The sequence below is a fragment of the Caretta caretta genome, chromosome 16 (genome assembly GCF_965140235.1).
Source record: "Caretta caretta isolate rCarCar2 chromosome 16, rCarCar1.hap1, whole genome shotgun sequence".
Lineage (NCBI taxonomy): Eukaryota > Metazoa > Chordata > Testudines > Cheloniidae > Caretta > Caretta caretta.
Window position 1 is genome coordinate 6,695,656 of NC_134221.1, and position 13,402 is coordinate 6,709,057.

The 13,402-nt window shown below is 46.3% G+C and overlaps 1 protein-coding gene across 1 annotated transcript in view; it reads right to left on the bottom strand.

Annotated features, from left to right (window-relative positions):
* The window catches only part of LOC125623633 (ectonucleoside triphosphate diphosphohydrolase 2), a 31,051-nt gene that overhangs the window by 16,250 nt on the left and 1,399 nt on the right, over positions 1–13,402 (bottom strand). The window contains exon 2 of the mRNA XM_048823276.2: positions 7,032–7,149. Coding sequence (XP_048679233.2) covers positions 7,032–7,149 — 118 coding nt within the window. The remainder of the gene's footprint in view (positions 1–7,031; positions 7,150–13,402) is intronic.

Consider the following 13,402-nt stretch of genomic DNA (forward strand, 5'->3'; position numbering starts at 1 on the left):
TGGATTGTTTTCAGAATAGCCAAACGACGTGTCTGCTTTCCGGATTCTGGTCACTTGCACAAAACACTCAAGAGGCTTGTTCTGTTTTAAGACCTCATGAGAAAACGTATCATACGGTCTCCTACAGTATTCTTGCCAGCAAGTTAAAGAAGTATGGGCTGGACAAATGGACTATAAGGTGGATAGAAAGCTGACTAGATCATCGGGCTCAACGGGTAGTGATCAATGGCTCCATAGAATCATAGAATATCAGGGTTGGAAGGGACCTCAGGAGGTCATCTAGTCCAACCCCCTGCTCAAAAGCAGGACCCATACCCAATTAAATCATCCCAGCCAGGGCTTTGTCAAGCCTGACCTTAAAAACTTCTAAGGAAGGAGATTCCACCACCTCCCTAGGCAACGCATTCCAGTGTTTCACCACCCTCCTAGTGAAAATGTTTTTCCTAATATCCAACCTAAACCTCCCCCACTGCAACTTGAGACCATTACTCCTTGTCCTGTCCTCTTCCACCACTGAGAATAGTCTAGAACCATCCTCTCTGGAACTACCTCTCAGGTAGTTGAAAGCAGCTATCAAATCCCCCCTCATTCTTCTCTTCTGCAGACTAAACAATCCCAGTTCCCTCAGCCTCTCCTCATAACTCATGTGTTCCAGACCCCTAATCATTTTAATCCCTAATCCAGACCCCTAATCCATGTCTCGTTCACAGCCGCTATCAAGCGGAGTGCCCCAAGGGTCGGTCCTGGGGCCGGTTTTGTTCAATATCTTCATTAATGATCTGGAGGATGGCGTGGATTGCACCCTCAGCGAGTTTTCAGGTGACACTAAACTGGAAGGAGTGGTAGATACGCTGGAGGGTAGGGATAGGATACAGAGGGACCTAGACAAATTAGAGGATTGGGCCAAAAGAAATCTGATGAGGTTCAACAAGGACAAGTGCAGAGTCCTGCACTTAGGACGGAAGAATCCCATGCACCACTACAGACTAGGGACCGAATGGCTAGGCAGAAGTTCTGCAGAAAAGGACCTAGGGGTTACAGTGGACAAAAAGCTGGATATAAGTCAACAGTGTGCCCTTGTTGCCAAGAAGACCAATGGCATTTTGGGCTGTATAAGTAGGGGCATTACCAGCAGATCGAGGGACATGATCATTCTCCTCTATTCGACATTGGTGAGGCCTCATCTGGAGTACTGTGTCCAGTTTTGGGCCCCTCACTACAAGAAGGATGTGGAAAAATTGGAAAACGTCCAGCGGAGGGCAACAAAAATAATTAGGGGACTGGAACACATGACTTATGAGGAGAGGCTGAGGGAACTGGGGTTATTTAGTCTGCAGAAGAAAAGTGTGAGGTGGGATTTGATAGCAGCCTTCAACTACTTGAATGGATGGATCTAGGCTGTTCTCGGTGGCAGATGACAGGACAAGCATCAATGGTCTCAAGTTGCAGTGGGGGAAGTCTAGGCTGGATACTAGGAAACACTATTTCACTAGGAGGGTGGTGAAGCACTGGAATGGGTTACCTAGGGAGGTGGTGGAATCTCCTTCCTTTGAGGTTTTTAAGGTCAGGCTTGTCAAAGCCCTGGCTGGCATGATTTAGTTGGGGATTGGTCCTGCTTTGAGCAGGGGGTTGGACTAGATGACCTCCTGAGGTCCCTTCCAACCCTGATATTCTATGATTCCTGCTGAGTTCAATGTATTGTTCAAAACTCAACTCTCATTCAGATATAATTGCGGTTTGTAAAGCACCATTAGCATGCACAGCACTTTATACAACAGCTAGAAGACAAGCTCCTTACCCAGTGTGGCAACAGCATTGCCAACTCTGATGATTTTATCACAAATCCCCAGTTCCTGGAGGCATGTGATTATGTGATAATCTCAGCTTTCATTGTAAAAAAGTACGGTTTTGGCCCACATGGTTGTGGAGAAAAGCTTGAAAATATGACCCCGAAAGGTTACAACAGCAGAAGACAAATAAAAAGAATTCAGAAGTTATTTTTAAAAATTGCATGGTTTTTTGGGCCCTGACTCATGATGTTTGAATGTGTAGAGCCAGCAACGCTGACATAACCAGAATTAGTCGTGGTTTCTGCCAAACTTTTTATTTCATATCCTTTTCATTAAAATATTTTTAAACAAAATACCTTAGAATTAAACAGCCAGAGCTACAAATATCCCATTCAATTTAACATGACTATCCAATGCCACACAGGCCTAAACAGAGGAACAACTAATATATTGTTAAGGACAATATGGTGTACATTGTTTATAGTTGTACAGTACCAGCTAGAACAATGCATTGTCATGTGGGACCTGACATATGCCCCCTGAAGTCAATCTAAGCATGGCCCCAATTCAGGGAAGTATGTGCTTGCAGTCAAGCTATTCAGCTTTTCCCAGTATGCACTGGGATCAACATGATTCAGCAGCAAAGCAGACGCAGAAGCTCAAGCTCAGTGACAGCACATGGCTATGTAGTGAAAAACAAGTTGTAACTGGGTTAGATGACTTGTCACAGTGAGTCAGTGGCAGGACCAGGGACGCGAAGTCTCCAGCCTGATGCCTTTTGCATTAGCACATTTTGACAATAGCTGAGGTAAAATCATAGGTGCTGACTCCGTGGGTGCTCCGGGATTGAAGCACCTTCGGGGAAAAACTGGTGGGTGCTGTGCACCCACCAGCAGCCAAGCTCCCCGTCCCGCCGCCTCACCCCATCTCATCTCCTTCTCCACCTCCTCCCCTGAGTGCACCGCATCCCTGCTTCTCCGCCTACCTCCCAGCGCTTGCCGCAGCCAAAGTAGCTGTAGCAAGCTCCGGGAGGGATGGGGAGGACCAGGAACGTGGCACACTCAGGGGAGGAGGCGGGGAAGAGGTGGGGTCGGGGCGGTGATTTGGGGAAGGAGTCAGAATAGGGGCAGGGAGGGGGCGGAGTTGGGGTGAGGACTTTGGGGAAGGGGTTGGAATGGGGGCAGTAGGGGGCAGGGCAGGGCCAGGGCCGGGGCCGGGGGCAGAGGGGGGTCGAGCACCCACCGGCACCAGTAGAAGTCAGCGCCTATGGAGAAGACTAACTATTGTGGGACTCATAGACCTACTGAAAGCTATTCGTTTTTGTGTGTGAGCTTAAGTGCTTTCCTGAATCGGGGCCTGTCAAGGTTCCTTCCCCACTCTGAACTCTAGGGTACAGATGTGGGGACCTGCATGAAAACCTCCTAAGCTTACTTTTACCAGCTTAGGTTAAAACTTCCCCAAGGTACAAATTAATTTTACCCTTTGCCCTTGGATTTCCACTGCCACTACCAAACTTTATCTGGGTTTACTGGGAAACGTAGTCTGGACACGTCTTTCCCCGCAAAATCCTCCCAACCCTTGCACCCCACTTCCTGGGGAAGGTTTGGTAAAAATCCTCACCAATTTGCATAGGTGACCACAGACCCAAACCCTTGGATCTTAGAACAATGAAAAAGCATTCCGTTTTCTTACAAGAAGACTTTTAATAGAAGTAAAGGAATCACGTCTGTAAAATCAGGATGGGTAGATACCTTACAGGGTAATTAGATTCAAAAACATAGAGAATCCCTCTAGGCAAAACCTTAAGTTACAAAAAAGACACACAGACAGGAATAGTCATTCTATTCAGCACAGCTCTTTTCTCAGCCATTTAAAGAAATCATAATCTAACACATACCTAGCTAGATTACTTACTAAAAGTTCTAAGACTCCATTCCTGTTCTGTCCCTGGCAAAAGCAGCATACAGACAGACACAGACCCTTTGTTTTTCTCCCTCCTCCCAGCTTTTGAAAGTATCTTGTCTTCTCATTGGTCATTTTGGTCAGGTGCCAGCGAGGTTACCTTTAGCTTCTTAACCCTTTACAGGTGAGAGGACTTTTCCTCTGGCCAGGAGGGATTTTAAAGGGGTTTACCCTTCTCTTTATATTTATGACAGGGCCTATATGAGTTCTAGTCTGTTAGTGGATTAGTAGCTTCTTCAGTGTATTCATCAGGCTTAGAGGTTTAAGGTAATTAATAAATTCTTTCTTGCAGGTTTCAACGGATGGGTGTGTCCCAGAACTCAGGTCCCTCACAAATCTAGCATTGTCATTGATAATTCCAAGCAGCCACAGCACTGTCATGAACTGCTGCACAGTTCCCATCATCTCATAACAGACATGTTGAATTTGGGACCAGAAAAAAAGAACTTTGGTGAATGCTACTTGCAAGAGCATAAAGCAATCCTAGGCAGATGATAGTTTTAACTAATCGTTAGTTCTATACACTAGATCTTGAGAAGACAAATCCAGTAAACTACATTCTCTCCTTCTTTCCAATTTGTCTTTTCTACAAAGTGTCATACAAAAATGTTAGATTTTCTGAACTCTGTTAAACAGTTCCATTGCTAAGATGTTATAATTCAGGTACCCCTTGCTCAAGTCACTTCAAATTTGGTAGAAATGATTTATCTAGTCCTAAAGCCTCATTACTACATTTTTAATCCAATAAACCATTGCTTACAGATTTTATAGGGGGACCAAAATCAGGATTATAATGGAAATTCACTGCAAATATGGAATTTCCATTATAATAATAATATGCCGCTCCATAAAATAATATGACTTTCTGTTTGTCTATGATCAAATCTGCTTGCTTTACTCATAAGTTTTCAGTCCTACTGTTAGCCCTAGAACCAATGCAGCTGTGGGAGAGTGAGGTGGATTCTAGTCCACCCCGTACATCACCAACAAAATTGCCAGCTAAATACTGTTTGAATTGCAGAAATCTTTTTCCACAGATGACGGTGTAAGAGGCAGAAGGATCTTAGCTGGATTTTCAAATCCCAGGAGGAGCCATTAGAAAAAGTGTCTTCATTTGATACGAAAAATCATCCACAGAGGAGTCAGTTTTAGGTCCCATTTTTAGGTCCCATTACAGTTTTGACCCATTTTGTCAGCAATTAGTGGCACAGAGGGATCTGAACATAGTTTGTGTTCACAGATCATGCAGTTTATCTAATACCTTAGGTATTTACCCTACTGCCACAGTATCTGATCAGCACCTCACAGCCTTTAACATATTTATCTTTACAACAGCCCATAAGGCAGGCCCGGGCTATTATCTCTATTGTATAGAGGGGGAACTAAGGCATAGATAGGCTGTGTGACTTGCCCAAGGTCACTGTCTCGTGGCAGAGCAGAGATTTCAATCTAAGTCTCCCATGCCCTGCGCTCGTGCCCTAACCACTAGACTAACCTGCCTCTCTCTAATTTCTGTCCTTCATACTCACAGATTATGCCTACTCTAGGAGCGCTTTACTGGCATAGCAATACCCCTATATGGCAAAGCACTCCTTGTATGGATGCCGCTAGCCCAGTAAAACTGTATTTTGTGCGAGCAGAGTAAAACCACACACGCCCAGAGCAAAACTAGCTCTACTGGTAAACGAAATTTTTCTGGTATAACGGCATCTACACTAGGGGCTTCTGTCAGCACAGCTGACAGCGCAGCACAACTCTGACTGGCCTAGCTATGCAGGCAGAAGTCTGTAGAGTAGATCTGCCATCCATAATCAGGGAACCAGGTTTATCCCTCTGCCAATGGCCTATGCTGGCACACGGATATTTGCTTGTAACTTGTTCGTGTGTAGATGGGACATATCTCTCTACAGCTGGTTTGGCCAGTCTTCCTCCTTCCCAGCTGCCTCATGCAGTAAGGCATCCCAGAGTGCATTGCTCCACATGCTGATGGTGCTGCTTGAGGGTGTCTGCCCAGCACTCCTGCATCTGCTGGGGCACTATGGGATAGCTGTTCAGATTTTCCCAGTATGCACTGAGATAAGCATGGTTCAGCAGCAAAGCAGATTCAAAAACTCAAGCTTAGTGACTGCACATGGCTGCGTGGTGAAAAAAATTGCTACATGGACACAATTCAGTGGCATCCATTGTAAGTGGGTCAGATAACTGTCATGCTCCTTACAAGAACAAAGATACATAGATAGATAGAGCTTACTTGTGATTTGGGCAAATTTCACACTTTATTGAGAATAAGAGAGATGGGATGGGAACAGCGCTCACACTTCTGCTGAATCAGCTGTGAGGGAGGCGGAATTTCACACCTTGGTTGCTGCTGTGGTCTAGCTAGAGGCAGTTTTCTGCATGGCTCAGTTAAGAGGATACCTAGAAGCCTTCTTTGCAGTGAAAAGGGCTAGAAACCCGATTTTGCTGTCCATGAAAGATGTGCTCTTGCCAAAAGTGGATATAAGAACTAATAGCTTTCAGTAGGTGCTAATGGAAAATGCGTCAGGCTGGAGATTTAGTATTCCTGGCTTTGCCGCTGACTCACTGTGACACCTTCAGCAGGTCCCTGCCTCGCTGTGTGCCTCAGTTTCCCCATCTGTAAAGTCGGGGCAAAAATGTTTACCTATTTTTGCAAAGAGTTTTGAGATCCCCAGCTGACAAGTGATCTATCTATCTATGAGGCCACTCAGTAAGGTCGGGCATCATGGTCTTCAGTATCTAAAGATCAGGATGCTTATGATATATAGTACTTGACCTGAGGAGCTTGCAAAATCAGGTGCTGATCCTGCAAGCTGATTCCCATGGGTACAGAGCCCCTTGGAGTTGTTGCAGCACAGGGAGAGCTATTGAATTGTATTCAAACTCAATACCTACTGTTCCCCTAACAGTTGACACACAGCACTGACGAGTGCCACCGACACCAGATGTTGTTACCAGTGAAGAGACAATGCCATAAACACAGTCAATACCACTCCTCGCAAGACACACAGGCCTCTCACATGCTTCAGCTAGTACCATCTAGTGGAACAGGCAGTTCCACTTCATTTCCCACCAGGTGCTTCAGCCATCAGGCAGAGTAGAAACAGCTGCCTCGGTTTTAGTTTGTAGGGGATTTATCTGCACCTCATAATAATTCCTTTGTGCAGAGTTAGGAGAAGAGCATGTGGCGGGAAACGACTATGCCATTAAATGGCACCCGGTGCAAGCGTCCATAAATGAGCAGCAGAACAGCCACCTTACCTTGCACAGCACAGGAGCGATGTTCACTGATCACCGCAGTATTGTTCTCTTTGCTGGCTGACCACTGGTATATGAACAGGGTAGTGCGGGACAGGCCAGCATCCAGCACAATGCCGTACTGAAAAACAACAGGAAGGTCATTAATAGATATGCCCCTGAAGACACGCATTTGCACATTGGTTTGTTATTGTGGGGTTGCTCGGCTGCACAAATACTCAGCATTGTCAACTCCAAATGTACCCATTGTGACCCTAAGAGTATCCCAGTGCTCACTGGTGTCAGGAAACGCATTTCAGATTCCCTGACCAGTTCATAGAATCATAGAATCATAGAATATCAGGGTTGGAAGGGACCTCAGGAGGTCATCTAGTCCAACCCCCTGCTCAAAGCAGGACCGATCCCCAATTAAATCATCCCAACCAGGGCTTTGTCAAGCCTGACCTTAAAAACTTCTAAGGAAGGAAATTCTACCACCTCCCTAGGTAACGCATTCCAGTGTTTCACCACCCTCCTAGTGAAAAAGTTTTTCCTAATATCCAACCTAAATCTCCCCCACTGCAACTTGAGACCATTACTCCTTGTTCTGTCATCTGTCATCTTCAATGTACCTCAACTCATAATCTGTATTTAATATGTGGGATGTAATAAATCCTTGGAAAACTAGTAACTTACTGATCATGAATATTCTTGTATGGTGTATGTATGGCAGTGGTCACCAACCAGTCAATCGTGATCAACTGGTTGATCGTGGAGCCTCTGACAGTCGATCTCAGTCTGAGTCTAGGGTTGCCAACCCTCCCAGTTTGACTGGGAGTCTCCTGGAATCGGGCTCGAGCTCCCAGAATCTCCTGCAGTCAAACCAGGAGATTGGCCACTAACAGCCTGGCAGCGCAGCAGGGCGAAGGCAGGCTCCCCGCCTGCCCTGGCCCCACGCTGCTCCCGGATGCGACTGGCACGTCCCTGCTGCCCCGGGGGAAGGCAGGGGGTCTCCGCACGCTGCCCTCACCAGCAGGCACAACCCACACAGCTCCCATTGGTCAGGAACGGGGACCTGCAACCAATGGGAGCTGCGCGGGTGGTGCCTGCAGGTAGGGATGGCAGGCAGAGCCACCTGCCTCCGGAGCCACTGCCGGACATGCCGGCTGCTTCCAAGAGCAGCGTGGGGCCAGGGCAGGTAGGGAGCCTGCCTTAGCCCCACTGCACCTGCACCACTGCTGCTGCCTCCCGGGAGCCACCTGAGGTAAGTGGCGCCCAGCTGGAACCCACACCCTGAACCCCTCCCGCACCTCAACCCTTGTCCGAGCCCTGAACCCCCTTCCACACCCCAATCCACTCCCAGAGCCCACACCCTGCACCCACTCCTGAACCCCAACCCTCTATCCCAGGCTCAGCCCAGAGCCCCTCCCACACTCCAAAACCCTCAACCCCAGCCCAGAGCCCGCACCCCAACCCCTCCCCCAGTCCGGTGAAAGTGAGTGAGGGTGGGGGAGAGCAAGCGACAGAGGAAGGGGGAATGGAATGAGCATGGCGGGGCCTCGGAGATCTGTGGGGCTGCTACTCTCCTCTGGATCTGAGGGGTCCTGATAACCCATGTGCACTTTTGACATCCTGCTGCAGCGACTGAGAAATCAACCCTGGGAGAGGATTAGAGGAGAAGATGCATGCGTGAGTGCAGGCTTGCACTGAAACTTTGGTAACAGCAACAAACTAGGAAACGGTGTATGGGAAAACCCCAGGAGAGTAACCACATAAACACAACTGTTAAGAAAGTTATTCACAAGCAGCCAAGTGCTGGTTGTAGATGTTTATGTTACTTGTTGCTCCTAAGAAGTTGCATGGCACGCTGTCCGAGGTTTAACTCTGCGGTATCTTTTTAAAGCCCTGAACAGAGTGTGGTTCAGCAGAGCAGGAGCCGGAGGGGCAGCACAGGAATGTATTCATAATATTATATCAGCACCTTCCTAACCTGTTATACAAGAGCAGACCAAACCCACTTGGTGTGGCCCTCTGTCCCCCTCTAGTACTGGCTAGGCCCCATGAGTTGATGAGCCTAACAGAGCTGGTCTACACTGGCAATGCTAAAGTGCTGCCATGGCAGCGCTTTAATGTGGCTTATGTGGTCGCAGCAGAGAGCTCTCCCAACGCTCTAAAAAACCACCTCCACGGGGGGGCACAGCTATCAGTGCTAGGAGCACTGTGTACACTGGTGCTTTTCAGCACTGAAACTTGCTGCACTCCGGGGGGTGTTTTTTCACACCCCAAGCGAGAAAGTTGCAGCGCTGTAAAGTGCCAGTGTAGACAAGCCCAGAGACAGGACTTTTAGCTCAGACAAGAAGCATTAAGATCTAGAAGTCCCAGTTCCAATCCCTGCTGCCGACAACCCATGCAGAGGTGTTGGTGCTATACAACCATTTCAGAATCAGGACTCCTGCCGCAAAAAAAATCCAGGAGATTGGCTTAAATCATGAGATATTACAAAAATTGGGGTTGTTTTCTTTTCGCTATGGTTTCAGGGCCTTTCAGTTTCACTCAGGTCACATTTTCAAGCTTTTCTCTACAACACCAAAGGCTAGAAACTTATCTTTATTTTTAATAAAAGCTGGGAGGCTCACATGTTCACATGATTCCAGGAGCTGGGGCTTTAAGAAAAATGCCAAATAGCAGAGATTTGTGGTAAAATCATGAGAGCTGGCAAGTGGAGGAGTTACACGTGTGAGGAAATACATGTCTTATAAGCACGAGGGAGTGTCTATTAGACATTGTTTGCCTAATGCACCAACTGGCCTTGTAAATGTCACTGTCAAAGTAGTTTTCAGGCCCTTCCCCTCCCCCCCCCCCCCAGAAGTTTGCAATAATCCCATAGAAGCATAAAAATCAGATCTGCTTCCACCTTCCTTACTGGGAATGTTTTATCTCTATCTAAGCTGCATTTTGGTTTGTTATTGTAGGGTTACTCAGTAAGGAGGACTGAGTTATGCACAGTGCTCTTTGATTATAATTAAAAATTGGTGAGTACTGCAAGAAAATTCCTGACCATTCAGTCAAAATATCAAGCAAGCTCATGTGATCAGTTTTTGATCCTTCTGCATGCCCCAGAGTAACTGCAAAAAGCAAACAAATTCCCTGGGAAGGATGTTCCTGAAGCATATGTTGAACAAATGCCACCAAATAGTTCCAGAAAGTTTCAGATTCGTAACAGTGAGCATTTGCCCCTGCAATGCCGATTCTCCTCATCTAACTGGGGAGCAACATGACATGAACAACATGTCCAGTCCAAATGCTCAGGTTGGGATTTTTAGGGTCCTAGAGGGTTTGGTCCCTCAGCTCCTATTGAAAGTTGATATAAGTTGGGTGCCTAAATCCTATAGGCCCTTTGAAAATCCCAGCTTCTAAGTCCAAAATGTGAATTCAGAATGCTCAAAGTAACAGCCACTAAACCGTTTGCCAGCAAGCCACAGGCTTAATTCTGTTTGCATATAAAGTGCGCTGAGGGCTTGACTCATTTACACTAAGGTCACGCTACACTGCTTAAGTCATTAAAGTGAGATAGATTTAAGGTCTCCATTTACACCATGAATTGGCCTTAGTGTAAATCAGAATTGGGTCCTGGATAATTTTTGAATGAACAGATTCATCAAAATGGCACAGACCAGCCACAAATAGAATGAAGGGCTACATTTGACTCAAAATCTGATGTGAGTAGTTCCCCCAGCCCTAGTTAGAAAGCTGGTAGTGAGCATTTGTAAAAGACTTAGGATGACAGATGCTGTAGAAGTGTGAAGTATTATTCCCAGTCGCTGCTCTCCCAGTTATAATAGCAAACGCTTGCCTGTAAAAGTTACACAAGACTGTTTCATTACTATATTGTATGCCCCCTACGCGAGGGAATGAGGACTGCTTCACTATGAATCGATCTGTGCAGGAAACGGCATTCAAAAAGTTTCCTATGCCGCATTGGGATGAAACCAAGACTTTAAGATGGTCATGAAAAACCAACAAGAGACACCCACCCCAGAAAAGCCAATAGCCTGGTAGGGAAGGCACTTCCTGGGATGTGGAGGACTCAGGGGTCGCCCACATCCCAGGTGAGTGCCCTTCCCACCAGGTTATTGGCTATGATGGGAGGACTCCTTCCCATCCTGAACCTGAGAAACTTCCCCACAAAAGTTTCAGCATATCTGGCCCTTTCCCCTGAAAAGTTTCGGTTTTCACAGATTGGTATTTTCTGACCAAACATTTTATGAAAAAGCTCCCCACCAGCTCTAGCCAGATGCCCTGTGCTGCTAACGGTTCATTGTCAAAGGGCAGGGCTCTGTCCTTGAGGCAGGGGGATCTGAATTCCATCCCCTGCTGTCATGGTGATGTTCTGAGGCCACACTGAGTAGCAAGGTGACAGCACAAGGTTGTTACAGCATGTATATTCCACTTTCACACGATAATAATTGCCCAGAGCAGCAGCTACTAGCCAGCTCCCCAGCCATACAAGGGCTTGCTTTGCCTGAACTGCTAATAGCTGAGCACATGCTCTCACCAGTCCACACATCCAGCTCTCCACATCTATCCTTCATCCCCATTCGTTCACACTGACCAGACATCTAGCAGTCAGAGGACTAAACCCACTAGCTAAAGGCCATGACAAGAGATATTGTCCCAAGGCAAAGCCCAAGGGTGAAGCCAACTCTCTCCTCCCCCAGCTGCTAGAAAAGAGGATTGTGCTGAAATTCCTGTCAGGTGCTGACCCTGCTTTGGGCTCTTTCATCTCCCTGATGAACAAATATCTGATCGCTATTAAGCCATCCCCATCACCTCTGACTGCTAGAAAGAGTTTTGTCTGTGTTTCCCAATTGGTGTGTGCTGAATGCTATGAAGGCTCCGAGCGTGTGCGATCACTGTTAATCTACCCCTCCCTTTCCTTTTCAGCTGGTGCAAACAGGTAATCTCTTTCCCACCCTCAGTCTTTATTTTTGACTTAACCTCCACCCTGTGAATAGTCTCAGCCTCACTGCTGCTGGCCAGAGCTATCCCAAGCATGGGCAAAATGAAACTGCCCTGATTCTGATCAGTTTCACAACTACTTGCAGGGTTCTAAATAGCAACAGTGAAAGGGGACAAAAGTGGCCAGTTTTCATTCATTTAACCTTAGGAAAGCTCTGAGCAGCAGCAGACACACTAGAGCGGTCGTTCTGCAGACTCAGTCAAAACCAAAACACAAAACCACCAGTGTGCCACCCACTCATACAGTCGCATTCGATGGAAATGCTACAGCTGATGTGAGCAAGGTTGAACTTCTTGGAATAGGAAAGTGTAGGGCGCTCAGATGTGGAGGTCCTTATAGCAAGAGATCATGGTCAAACTGAACAGCTGTTGGGGAGTTCAAATGAATGCTCACAAACATTTTTTGCACTATTTAGACAGCTTTACTCCTGGCTACAACCAAGGATGGAGCTAATGCAAAGTATTTTCATATCCTGTCCAAACTTTCTTCATATGTCAAATTAGAGGTCACTGGAGCACAATACCTCTGTTTCCTTATAATGCTGTTATAGGGAGAGCCCAGGCAGTTAGCAGTCGTAACCAAATGCATCCCTGTATTCACAACCTACACACCATTGTAAGAATCTTTGTACAAAATATGCCTTGTAAAATATCATTTGAAAACTAATAACTCACTAGTCAATAACATGCTGAAATGTGTGTAGTAACCTTATATGTAAAAAGTTATAAACATAAGCTGAAATTAGGTCTGAAATATGTTTACCAGACAAGTCTGGATAAATCGGTTTCTCAAAGACAGATCTTTGGCAAGAGAGGGGGGCAGGAACAAGCAGATCTGCATCTTAGTGAAGAACAGCCTGGAACCTCTCTCACCACCAGACACCTTGACTGCAATCTCACAGCAGGAATGAACTTTATCTAGGGGTAACCCTCGGGAAAATGCATTTCAAAGGGGGACTGGATGATAAAAGTGAGTGGCAAAAACACCCCAAGTTCTCTCTGCCTATCCATCTCTCCCCTTTCAGAGAAGATGACAAAGGAAACAGCCTTTGGACTTTGGGAGAGAATCTTGGACTGAGCTTGGTCAGCAATGTTCCTGGAAACATGTTGTAAGGGACTTCACCTTGAACCAAGTCTAGTTTGCTATGTTTAGTACTAGGAAGCATTTTATTTTTATTTCTCATGTAACCATTTCTGACTAATGCCTTATGATTCTTCTCATTTAAAACCCAACTTGTTTTATTCTTTAAATTAAAACTAATCCAGTGTTGTGATTGTGTGGGTAACTACTGTATATTGATCCCCTTAGAGGGACAATGGACCTAATAGATCTGAACTATATAGGAGAGGGCTGGACAGTGTAGAACACACTTTGA